This window comes from Lepidochelys kempii, chromosome 16 (assembly GCF_965140285.1).
Source record: "Lepidochelys kempii isolate rLepKem1 chromosome 16, rLepKem1.hap1, whole genome shotgun sequence".
NCBI lineage: Eukaryota > Metazoa > Chordata > Testudines > Cheloniidae > Lepidochelys > Lepidochelys kempii.
The window spans coordinates 26,618,497-26,631,415 of record NC_136395.1 but is presented as its reverse complement, the minus strand read 5'-3'; the positions used below and the strand labels follow the sequence as shown (position 1 = coordinate 26,631,415).

General features: G+C 53.0%; 1 protein-coding gene across 1 annotated transcript in view; it reads left to right on the top strand.

Moving 5' to 3' along the window:
- The first annotated feature begins 272 nt into the window (after window positions 1-272).
- Window positions 273-12,919, top strand: part of NR5A1 (nuclear receptor subfamily 5 group A member 1) — a 51,388-nt gene continuing 38,741 nt past the window's right edge. Inside the window, exons 1-3 of the mRNA XM_073314187.1 lie at window positions 273-374; window positions 3,969-4,110; window positions 10,029-10,669. Of these exons, the coding sequence (XP_073170288.1) occupies window positions 273-374; window positions 3,969-4,110; window positions 10,029-10,669 (885 nt within the window). The remainder of the gene's footprint in view (window positions 375-3,968; window positions 4,111-10,028; window positions 10,670-12,919) is intronic.

Genomic DNA, 12,919 nt, shown 5'->3' with positions numbered 1-12,919 from the left:
TTCCCAACCCCCCGCGGCTGGCTGCGGCCCCCCCACAGGCGGGCTTGCCGCCCCTCGGGGGTGGTCACTTCCCCGCACCAGCCTGGATCTGCAGCCTCAGGCGCTATAAAGAGTCCACCCGCAGCACCCACCACCTGCCTGTCACGCTCCGCAGCGCCCCGCGCTCCGCTCCGCGCCACCCCGCCGGGCCGGCCCAGGGGCTGCCGGGCTTCTCCCCACGGCTCCTCCCGCGCTGACCCGGTTTCGTTCCCGCAGGCGGGCCGCTGGAGGTGATGGACTATACCTATGATGAGGACCTGGATGAGCTGTGTCCTGTCTGCGGGGACAAGGTCTCCGGATACCACTACGGGCTGCTCACCTGTGAAAGCTGCAAGGTAGGAAACCGCCCAGCCGGGGGCCGGGCACGAGGCCCTGTTGCTATCGATAAGGGGCCAGGAGGAATTGTCCCGGTCGCCCCTTCCAGGCGGGCTTGGCTCCAGTCCCCTCGCTCCGCCGCGAGCTGGGGAGGCTCGCCCTGAAAGGGGCCCCTAGCAGCCGGCTCCAGCCAAACGCGGGCGGGGGCACGGCGGGCACCCCGGCCGCTCCAGGGTTTCGTTGGCAGGAGTTAGGAATTGATCAGCAAGGCCAGGAAATCGTTGTGCTCTAATTCCAGGCGCTGCAGCGCTCGCCAGGGCCGTCTGGTTGGGGGTTTTAACACGCAAAATGTGCCTGGCGAATAAATTAGGGGGGGGGGTCATTTGCCTGGGGAAGCCCCGATTCCCCCCCTGCCGGTGCCCAAGCTCGATTTTAGCCGGGAGCGCGGAATTCAACAAATATCGTTTCCCATAAAATCCTGGACGAAGCGCCCGGCGGTTTTGAAGCGTGCGAGGCTTTGCGCGTGTAAAGGCTGAAGCTGCAAGTGAATTTCAGCGAAGGGGCTGCCCCTCTCTTGGGGCGACTCCGCAGAGACAGGCGTGGGGGTACTTCCGAAACGGCGCTTGCATTTTCATCATAATAAATGCAAAGCCCGCAGTCCAGCACCCGCCAGGGACAGGCTGCTTTTGGAAACTCGGCCGGGGTTGACGCGGCAAATCGGGGAAATGTGGCCACGCACATAACCATAAAGGATAATTAAGGAGCTAAAATAATTTCTGTTCTTGGAGTAGAAATGAACGGGGTTAGTCTACAGAGCAAACCCAGACTGCCCGCGGGGAAGTATTTCAATAATGACGCTTTGCCTCAGAGCGTCGGAGAGCTGCCGGCTTCTGTTCCCCGATTTATTTAGCGTTTCTGTTACTGGCCCCGGTTAAAGTGCCGGGGGGAGTTAGGGGGGCGTCAGGGGAGTTTATTCAACAAAATCCGAGCCCCGCGCCCGTATTCGAAGATACTCGAAGTCCAAAGTAATCGGATTGTTGTTTGCATATAAGACAAGGTCCGGGACAGGTTTCGCTGCCTGCCATTTAATTTGTTAAAACGAAACTGCAGCCGCTGCTGGTCCCCTGGGTGACCTGCTGCCTTCCCAGAATATTGTGCGGGAACTCGGACGTTCAGGGCCGGCGTGTAGCTCCGGAGCAGCTAGAGTCATTTCCCTCCCGGTTTAGACCCCCGCATTTCCCCACGTAATTGAAAAGTTCGTTGAGTTGAAAGGGCGCAAGCGAGTCGCCGAGCTGGGGAGCTGCTTGTGTCTTTTATTTTCCGTTTGACTCTGCGGCTCATCAGAACAAACCAAAATAGACTTTTAGGCTCTTTAGGGTTTTTTTTAATAGCTCTTTAGAAGAAATATTAATTTTATATCAACCAAAATAAATTCAGTCAAATGGTTCAGGGATTTTTTTTTTTTTTAGTTTAAAAATGCCTACCCTACCGTTAGCCCTCTCGGGGCGGCGGGTGAGTTTATTTCGCAGTCAGGAGGGTGCACCTCGCTTGCACCACGGATCCGCACCGCGGAACACACCGGGCCCGGTAACGTGGCTCGCTGTAAAGTGGAATGGAAGTGGCGGCGGCCCTGCGCCCTGCCAGGGGCACCGCTCCGTGCTGGCGGCGGCGGGGAACGGGGCGCACCGCGGCGGGCTGGCTGCATGGGGAGATACCGCCGGCGCCTGGGGGGCATCTAGTGAGAGCGGAGCGCGCTGTGTTTCTGGGGCATCCTGTTCAAATTCCCGCGCAATCGAGCTGCAGCGCAGGTGACCGGCGCTTTAGAAGTGCCGGAGACAGAGAGGAAATCGCGGAACCAAATCCCCAAGTGACTAGAAAGCAAAGCGAAGAGAAGAGAAGAGAAGCCGACTCGTGCAGAGTTTTGTGGTTACCGCAGGGCTGATGCTGGGTGCGGAGGGGCAGTACCCGGGGCGCTGACCGCGGGTCCAGGCCCCTCTGGAAGGAAAGCGGCTCCCCTGACCTAGGGAGGCGTTTTCCTTCCCCCTTTAATTCCCATCAGCTGCGTGTATATGCCCGGCCTGAAGGTGCAATCAGGTGAAATGGGAGGGTCTCCCAGGCAATGGGACATTTATCTTTTGCAGATTGGAGACTGGCCGCTACCTGTAGCTCTGGTTTAAGGGGTCGGCGGGGGACAGGGAGAGAGGGGTCGGGTCTTTCCCATAGCACAACCTGCCTGGGCTGGGAGGGATGGCAGAAGCTGGAAAGATCCTCTTTTAAATGCCGCGGATCAGCCAGCCCTTGGCTGTGTTTTATTTTCAGAGGCTTTGGACTGAGGGCAAAATCCGGCTCCTTAAAATCAGAGGTGGGGGGGAAGGGGGGAGCTCTCAAATTGCTTCTGAAGAATGTAAAACAGTCTCCTTGCTCTCAGCGGGGAGCATCACCCCCCAGGCCCTATGCAGGCAGCCTGGCCCTGCCTTTCATTCTGCCTGAGCCCCGGGCCCCCTCTGGGGCAAGCCAGCCGCACCGGAGCGGAGGCCCTGGGGGCGAGCTGCGCTGCGCAGGGCTCCGGCCTGGCCTGCTGGCATCCTGCGCGGTGGTCTCTTCACCTGGGTCTTTCTGGGGCCTTTCTACGGGGCCCCCTGAAGTGTCCCGGCATCCTCACTGCTCCCGCTGACCGGGGGGGTTTGGGGCAATGGTTGCCCAGGCCTTTGAAGACATAAATCACGCCGTAGACACAGATTTGTATTCAAAGAGCAGGCCCCTTTCTAACCTCGGCTGTTAATGAAGATTGAGGGGCAGGCTGACTTGTGGATTCATCTTCTCCACAATTGCCCAAATGTGTTTAAGAAAGAAATCTACAAAAGGAAAGCAAGGGCCTCTGGGCTTCCCCACTGGAGCCCGGGCATTTCCTAAGCGTTCAGCACGAGCTGCTGTCAATAGGTGTAATGAGCCTTGAGTACTTCGCTCCTTTACACCAGCTGAGCATCTGGCCCATCCTATTTCTGCAGAGTCCTAAGCAGATGAAAAACATCAAATGTTTCCCGTGGTCTTTCAGTCAGATTCCTGGAGTTCAGAGCATGTCTGACTGAGAAGAGACACCTTCCCAGGGCAGGGGAGTTCAGACACTGGGGAGAGAAGCCAAGCCTGCAGCCTTTGTCTTTTAAAAACTTGAACGAAAATACATGATTTCTGGCTCTGCAGCTCCTGTCCGTGGCTGTTCGCTTTTCTGGCAATGGGCTTCCCCCCTGGCGCTGCTCGCTGCCCTTAAATCCAGCTCCGCGAATTTGTTCTTGCCGTTTTTTAAGTAATTTCCCCCAACTAGAAGATAGGGGCAAAGAAAATAAAAGCCACCAGAGATGATGCACTGTTGGGCAACAGCAGAGCTGTCCGCTAAGGTGCTATTGTAACTGGTGTGTAGCGTCCCGCTCTCCCGAAGCCACTTGGTGCCCTGCGCCGAGGACGGTGGGGCTGCAAAGAAATGCTCCAGGCATCTATGTTAAACAGCAGCCCAGGGCAGGAGCCTCCCTTCCCCGGGATGCCTGCTTCGCCCTGCTCATACTGCAAATGCTGGCGTGGTAAGGCCCCGCATTTCTGCCTTCTCTCCTTATCATCAGGGCTTTTTCAAGCGGACCGTGCAGAATAACAAGCACTACACCTGCACCGAAAGCCAGAACTGCAAAATCGACAAAACCCAGAGGAAGAGATGTCCCTACTGTCGCTTTCAGAAGTGCTTGACGGTGGGAATGAGACTAGAAGGTAAGAGCCCCGGTCCGCCACCTCGTGCACCTTAACTCTGCGTGCCCCAGGGGAAGAAGGGAGGGTCGTCAGGGGTACGGCTGTGGTGTGAGCTGGGCCAGATCCTGTGACATGTCTTCTCCCATTGATACTGTCTTCTCCCATTGATATCACTGGGACTTGAGGGCAGCCCTTACGCAGGATCAGGCCCAAAGCCAGCTACGACAGCTGCTTCTAGCAAAAGAAATTATTTCTTCAGTGTGTTGGAATTGTGGTTCCTTCATTTCTTTTTATTTAAACATGATTTGGGTTGGGTCAGTGGATCTGTATCTTCCTGGGCAATATTTTAGGTTATGAGACCATCTGGCACAGCTGTGCCTGGGAATTAAGCAATGACCTCAGAATTAAAAACAGCCCTTGGTTCTCACTGTAGTATCATCATTCCAAGTAAACTCTCTGCTCAGGGCTAGATAGTTTTGTTTTTTTTTCTTCACCAGCCTCCAGGATACAGCATAGCCAACCCCTAGCATTCAAAAAACATGAGTCAGCCCCCCCAAAATCATGAGATTTTAAAAAAATAATAAATGTCGGGTTCTTTTGATTTGCCTTTTGGTTTTTCAGAATTTAGGGTTCACACTTTCAAGGCTTTCTTTGCGAGCTAAAGGGCTTGAAAATGTTCTGGTTTTTGGTTTTTTTTGGTTTATTTTAAATGAAAGCCAAGATTCCCCTATTTTTGCATAATTCCCAGAGGCGAGGCTTTAAGGAGAACACTGAGTATCATGAGAATCAGGATAAAATGGCAGGATGCCATAGTGAGAATACAATTTTTCTTTTGCCACGTTCACTGCAACAGGAATTTCTCCTTATACAAGGGGACCCATAGTAGCACAGGGGGTCTCTCACCAGATTGGCATTGGGGTCACTCTAATGATGTCAGTCTTGATTTATGCTGGTGTGGCTGATAGCAGAATCAGGCCATATTGTTTTCTGTATTATGATGTGTTTGACGTGGCACTTACCCACTGATGTTGCAGAACTTCACACTGCACACAGGGCACAGGGCCAGGGAAAACCATTACGAACGCCGGGTAACAAAAATGGGGGAAAAAGGGACTAAATTTTACACCAAATCGAAAGATCTGGGCAGACAGTGCTGAAGCTCGTGGAGTATCTCTCACCTGCTCAGGGCTGCGGGACTCAGTGCTGCATTCACATGGGCATTAAGGGCAAAGTGGGGGCTGAACATAAAGTACTGCTAATACCTGAATAGAAACTGAAATCATTTCCCAAGCAGGAAGGAGGCAGAAGGCTTTGGAGGCTGAACAGTTAAGAGCAGGACACATCGTTTAATTGCAAAGGCAGCCAATGCAAACTCCCACTACACTACATGGCATCAGCGCTGAGTGTCATTTCAAAAGCAGATCAGAGCCTTAGGCCTGGCTGAGACTGGAATATTAGTTACAAACAGGTCCTGAGCCAACTGTCCGGCTTACCCAGGGGCAGGGCTCAATTTGTGCTAAGGCTTGCAAGGGCTGAGCCCTGGCACCTCTGGGCTTGGCAGTTCAGAGCTCTGGCACCTCTGGGCTTGCTGCATCAATCATGAAAATGAAAAAATTGCTTGAGCCCTGGTACCTCTTTCATTACAAATTGAGCACTGCTCAGGGGCTTTGCTAAATCGCAGGGTCTGACACTTTGTACCAGCACTCTGTCTTGTAACGGAGAACAGTTGGGCAATGGAACAAGGCACAGGTAGGGCACGGTCGCCTTCGCTGGCAATCAGAACTCATACTCTGCTCCTGTGTGTGGTGAATGGGTGAGGGACACTGAAATCAGAGCCCCGAGTTCCCTGTTGGCAACAGAGTTGCACCCGCCTGACTTCGAGGCGCTTCCCAGGCTTACAGCAGGGTTGAGTGTGGTCCTGTGTGTTTGTGGGCCTCAGAGGCAAAGCCGGGATACTTGCTGCCTGTCTGTTCAAAGCACCCTTTTCCCTGCCCTCTGAGCTGCTTGATGAAACTCTGCAGTAGCTTATCCACCAGGGATCACCGAGAGGGAAAATGACATCCCAGCTTGACTGTCTGTCTTTTGTAGTGAAAATTGGAGCTTACGTTTCCTTAGTTATTAGTATTTGCTGGGCAGAAAATCTGAACTGACACTTCTAAAGAGATCCGTCAACTCAATAGGACAAAAGCAAGTCTGAAATGATTGATTCTGGGGACACGTATGATGTTGACATAGGCCTCTCTTGATGCTCAAGAAAGGAAACGACCGAGAAGCCTGGACTGTGTGAACAACACAATCTCAGCATATCCCGGACAAATCAGAACGCTCCCCTGAGTGCTCTGCAGTAGAGCGACAAGAGAGTCTCTGAAGCTGCTCAGCATTCACAGAGTACCGTGTGTTTTGCGCTGGTCACAGTTCAGCTTCTGATAATAACAGGTGTCACATACAGGCTTTCCCTCTAGAGTGACAGCACAACACGGTCCATGCAAATCCCCCCGGTGAGCATGTTTCAAAGAATTACACGTGCAGCAGAGGGGCAGAAACACTGCGTGGTGCAGGCCAGGGGCAAGAGGGATGCAAAGATCCAGCAGAGAAGGCTCTTGCATCGATTGTGGTGTGATTACGTGAAGGGATGGCGAGGAGGCCTGTGCTAGGCCTGAGGGGGCAGAGAGGGCCTGTGATATGCGCTGGAACAAATCCAGGGAGAGTTTTAAAAAGAGGAAGAACAATTTCAAAGCAGATCCTGAAATGCATGGTGGGCGCGTGAGGGGAGGAGCTTCAGTGAGAAGGTGGGTGGTAACCTTGATCTGTCAGGAATATTCTCCACAGAGTACGGAATTAGTAACCAGGTCCCGGTAGAGCTGGCTCTTTCTGCACTAACTCTGGAGAATAAAAGAGTAGCTGAGGCCTCACTGAAGATGTGTCCACCTAGAATGGAGATGGGTGAATTCACTTTGCCTAATTCTGACCCTTCTCCATGAGTTGGGAGGTTTACACGCTACTGCCCTACTTAATAGAGTGAAAAATATCATGGCACATAGGGCATCTCCTTATAGCAGCCTAGCTTTGATCCCTCGATCCTTCGCTCACGGCAAAGAGTCGAAGCTAATGCTGATTGTTTTAAGTTGCCGTGTGTATGTGAAAGAGAGTGAGAGCAGGTGAGTGTGTGTTAAACTACAGCCAAAAAGATTCATAAGCTCAGATTGTGCTGAGAATCCAAGAAACAGTCTAAGTAGCTGCGAAAATCTCAGCCTCCATCATTTTTGTCTGTCCTTAGTTTGGAGACATCTGTACTTCCTGTTTCATTCTGTTCCTGGAGACATTTGAATGAATACAGGATCCTTGCTTTTCTAACCAGTCCATCTGCCCTGCCCTCGGTTTCCCACCTGAGATCAGAATCTTGTAGTTTGTGGCAGCCCAATAACACAGTTGGGATGCAGCGAGGTGTTTATGATCCCAGGTGATGTATGAATAGTTGGCACAGGGGAACGCATGAGAATCAAAGCACGTCTTCTCTCTTAAGGTGCTTGTTTTTAAAGAAAAAAGGGTGCGTTCATTTCCCGCTTGTGAAAGATGCCACACCAAGTGCCCTGGGGCCTGCCCGCCTCTATTTATTTGACAGCTCAGGTACAGCCCAGGTAGGAGCTGTGCAAACTTCCTCTGCACACCCCACTGTGCCACAACCCTGGGTGGCAGGAGTCATTTCTAAGGGTGTCGTCACGAGCCATTCTCTCCCAGTGCTACAGTGGCCCCGGAGGTAGCAGTGACGTCACAGCTGACGAAGAGAGGGCTCCGGTGGGCATGAAAACCTGCTCTGAGCAGAGAGAAGCACCTGAACGCTCTCTGTGTACGGGGGCTTTTATGCCGTGTTAAGCTCTGGAAATGGGAACAAACCATTGTAGTGCAGACAAAGGATAAGTGTGGAAGGGGAGTTCGGTCTCTCTGGCTCATTCAGTGCTTGGCCTTTCTGTGGAGGCTGCCACCAAAGGCGCAGGTTAGTGCTGACCGTGGAGGTGGTTTTCACGTGCTCTCTGTGAGGAACTGGCCTAAGGCAGCCATATAACCTATGGCCCAGCCACTGGAGGGTAAATCAGGTGGGATCTCAAACAATGACGGAGAGGTGAAGTGTTCTGTATTCCACAGGCATTGTTGCCCTTAGCCAGCCAGCCCCCCAGAGAGGCTGTTTCCGTGCAAATATCCCTAGGTACGAAGGAATGAGGGAGGAAAAATGGGAAGAAACTGGATTCTCTCTGGAGAGAGCATTCTCCATGGAGTGCGAGTGCCGCTTCAAGGAAAGTCTCTGCAAACATCTCCTGCCTCCTGGCTGGCTTTCAGTCCCTAATCAATGCTCCCCTGTTCCCAGCTAGTCTCTGAGAAACTCAGCCAGCACTGTGGTTCTGTTGTGCAGTGAAGGTTGCTAAAGGGGTTTCCGAGGCTGCAGTGAAAGGAAAGGTTAGTGAGAGGCCTTTTGCAGAAATAACGGCTGATGCACAAACACTTGATCTCTCCACTCAGAGTGGGGTGGCAAAGCTAGTTGCTTTCCCTGTTTGAACACATTTTCCATGGCTTCCCAAGCCCTGGGTTCACCAGCTGCCCAGCCTTCCTCACATCCGTCTGCGCAGATCTCCAACGCGGAGCTTTCAACTATTTGAGGCTCTTCCAAGAGCGTTTTTTTAAGGCAAAAACACTCTTGGGAATGGCTGCCGAGGAAAGTGAATGATCTTGTGAAGCAAAGAAGCACCTGTTTCCTAGAGCAGTGACACATTCTTGTGTTTCTTTTGGGGTCCAGAGAGAACATCTGTTTCTTGGAAAGGGGGGAGGTTCTAATGGGGGTGAGGAACTTGTTGTAAAACTCCTTGGGCAAAGTTTTAAGCCAATTTTAATAACACACACACACCAGGCCAGACTCACGGCTGGGGCAAATCAATATAGTCTGGTTGAAGTCAATGGAACTAGGCTGGTCTACACCAACTGTAGATCAGGCCAATATATTTTGGAGAGCTCTCCTGACCATTTGTCTTGCGTGTAATGGAAGGGACTGACAGGAAGGAGTGCACAACTGGATCCAATTCAACAAAATCTCGGAGAAACTATTGTAACTCCCAGTCATTCCAAAATCACGAGTCAAGATCCAGCAAATTGTGAGGTTATGTTTAAAAATCTTGAGATTTTAAAAAACAATAACTTGGGGTTGTTTTTATTTGCCTCCTGACTTCACATTTTCAAGCTTTTCTCTGCAAGAATGAGCACTAGAAACTTAATTTGTTTTCCCTTTTTTTTTAAATGAAAGATGAGATTCTCACATATTCACCTGACTCCAGGAGCTTGGGCTTTAAGAAAAGCACCAATATTGCAAGACTTGTGATAAAATAGTGAGACTGGGCAATGCTGCTGAGATATAGTTTTCTGCAAATTGAAACTCTTTGATTTGATGGCTAGTGAGTTGCAGTGCAGGGAGTGGCTGAAGATGGCCTTACTGCTGGGGCTATGCCTGCTGGGGGGCAGGTCTGCGACACTGATCTAGACCCCAGGAGAGAAGCAGCTCTGTCATGGAGGACGGGGCCTCAGGAAGTGTTCTCAACCTGATGCTCTTCGTGTTCCAGGGCCAGTGGGGTTATACTGCCTCACTAGGACAGCACCCCCTACTCGCTGCTCAGAGGCAGCATAACTGCCCCAGGACAGACTCTGCACCAGGAGCCCTGTGTCCCGATGCAGCCGTCTATCACTCCAGTGATGGAACGGCTGCAGGACAAGATGCATTGTTTCACCAAGAGGGTGTTTGGGTACTACCCGGCCTTTTCCCCTCCTCCTCCCCACCCTCTTCCCCCCAGTCTATCTGGACAGAGCCCTCAGGGTTATTTGCCATGATCTTTTGGGGTGATAAGGCTCCCCTGGGCTCAGCTGAATTCCAAAGGCCCTTCTTTCTCTCTGCCCCACAGCTGTGCGTGCGGACCGGATGCGAGGAGGAAGAAATAAATTCGGCCCCATGTACAAGCGAGATCGTGCCTTAAAACAGCAGAAGAAAGCTCTGATACGCGCCAATGGCTTTAAGCTGGAGACTGTGCCTCAGATCGTGTCCCCAGTGCAAACTGACTACAACCTGTCCTCCACCATCCATGGCATCCATTCGGTGTCCAAGAGCCTGCCTCCCAACCCGGCCACTATGCCGCCAGTCGACTACGACAGAAGTCCATATGGGACGCCATCCTTGGGAATGACTGTGCCAAGCCACGGGGCACTGTCCAGCTACCATTACCCATCCTTTCCCAACCGCACCATCAAGTCAGAGTACCCTGACCACTACACAAATTCCCATGAGTCCATGGCCAGCTACATGTATCCAGATGCCTATCCCAACAGCGCCCCACCCGACATCCCAGAGGTCATTCTCAAGCTGCTGCAGCTGGAGCCTGATGAGCCCCAGGTCAAGGCGCGGATACTGGCTTGTCTGCAACAGGAGCAGGGCAAAGGCCGGCATGAGAAACTCAGCACCTTTGGCCTCATGTGCAAGATGGCAGACCAGACCCTCTTCTCCATTGTGGAGTGGGCACGGAGCTGCATCTTCTTTAAGGAGCTGGAGGTAGGTGGTTTGCTTGGCTGGTCACTCAAGGGTGGGGCCTGCAGGTACGTTCCAAGAGGCAACCCTTGGGAATGAAATAGACAGTGGGGCTGAAATTTGCCCAGCAGAGAGGGACCCTGCAGGCCCCTCACACCACTAAAGCCCTTAATAAGGGGCCAAACTAAAGGGTGTAACTGGTGCAGGGGGCCTGGTGTGACCCCCTGGGCTGGGAGGAATCCATCCTGTGGCATCTGGCTTCCACCAGTCTGTGCACAGAGCAGGATCCTGAGTCACTGGCCTGAGGCAGGTCCCCCCCCCCTTCCCGCACACTCCCGGGGGCACAAGGATGCTCAGACCTGGAGCTGGGCACAGGGAAGGCAAGAGAGGGGGAGACCCCAGCGTGAGAACCACAAAGCTGCCCCAATTTAACTGTTAAGTGTCTGGACGAGGAGCCTGCAGGCTCAGCTCTAATTCTCCTTAGAAGCCTCTGCCCAGGGGACAGGGCAGCTCAGAGCCCGGGCACTGGGAGACAGGAACTCCCAGCTCCCCAGTTCAGATCCCCCCCAGCCACCTCTCCTGGTGGCTGTGTGCTGGCCTGGCTGAAATGGGTTTAATGGGTCTCAGCCCAGTCCCTAACGGAGAGCTGCCTGCACCCCAGTGACACTAACTGGTGCCCTCACCGGCAGCCTTGGCCTCCAGACTGGGGGAATTTCCTGCCATAGCAGGGGTGGGGGGACATCACCTGGGCTTTGACCAGCTGCCCACACTGCTGTGCTTGCATAGACCAGAGTCTGGCATGGGTCTGCCCAGCTGCCTCTCGGCAGTGCAGTTGCTGTCACGTGACCCCAGCCGGGGTGGGTACCTCCCTGCATGAATCCCCAGCTGCTGCTGCCCCAGGTGTGGTGCCTACAGGCTCTAGATCAGTGACACTCCTCAGGGATTCAGGAGCCAAGTTAGCAATCGAAATTACCAGAAAGAGCCACAGATGGAGCTGCAACCAGCTTGCTCTTCAGCAGGTTGCTCCAACTCTAGTTCTCTGAAGTGGGAAGTGGACAGGATTTCTGCTGACCCCCAGAACCCTCCCACCCTGTCCCCCCTTCCATCCCGCACACACTGCAGAGTCTGGGAGAGAGTCTGGTCTTCATGCAAGTTACTGCTTTTTTCTTTAAAATAGCTGTCCTGCCTCTTCCTCTGGGCCAAACGTAAACCAAGCATCCCCTGGCATTACTGCATGTGGCCACAGATTTGTTTATGTAGGACCTACAGGAAGTATCACACTCAATTCCTTAAAAATTATTTAGTGCAGAAGGATTTCCCCCCTCCCCATAATGACTTGTTTGGAGTTCAGGGGTGAGGGGAAGTGGGGGTGTCATCCCCAGAGGACTGTGCTGGATTTGAGTCAAATTCATCCCTGGTATGAATCTGCTGAAGTCAGTAAGGTTACAACAGGAATTAATTTGGCCCTTGAACAGCTGGATCTGTCTGGGGAGCCATGCTGATTCCCCTGTTTCACAGGAATTGAGGGTTATGGGGTCTAGTGATTTTTTAAAATTTTATTTAATTTTTTACAGCAGCAAGGAGTGAATAGGTTGTTTTCTGAAGCTTCCCCAGGCAGCAGGTGCTGCTCCCAGCCCAAGGGGGCAGGCCTAAGGCAAATCTGTGGGCTGGATCTGATTAACCTCTAGCAAAGCTCTGGGGATATTTGGGGGTGGGATTCTGGGGTGCATGTCGGTTCGGGGGTGTGGCTTTTGCTCTGAACCTGTTTGCCCAATGCCTCAGAGAAGCATTCAGCGGCCTGAGCACAGGGAACCACGGACTCCTGCTGGGAGTGTTCTAAAGACCGAACAGGGGCCGTTTTGGGAGGAGTCCCAGGACATTTGGACTCTAGGCAAAGTGAGGCAGTCGGCAGAGTGAGATGCTGTAATGGGCAGTGAAACTGGAGATCTGGCCTTAGCTCCCAGTCAGCGCCGGTCACCAAACCCCTGCAAAGCTCCGGCGCTGGGCCCTGTCCCGGAGCTGCAAATGAAAAGGAAAGGCAGTGACCTCCAGAGTAGCTCCCTCAACAGTGTCCCAACGTCATTATGAGCTTCCATGGCGACCGAGCTGCTTCGCTGGGGACAGCCAGCCCCAGAGTGGCTGTGGCCCACGGTTCTGCTCCTCTCCAGACCATCTCAGAAGCTGGGGTCTTTCGCGCTCTGGCCCCCTCCTTGGGCCTCCAGAGCATGGCAGTGTGCTTCCCTGCTCAGAATAACCTCTCCCTGCCCAGAACAG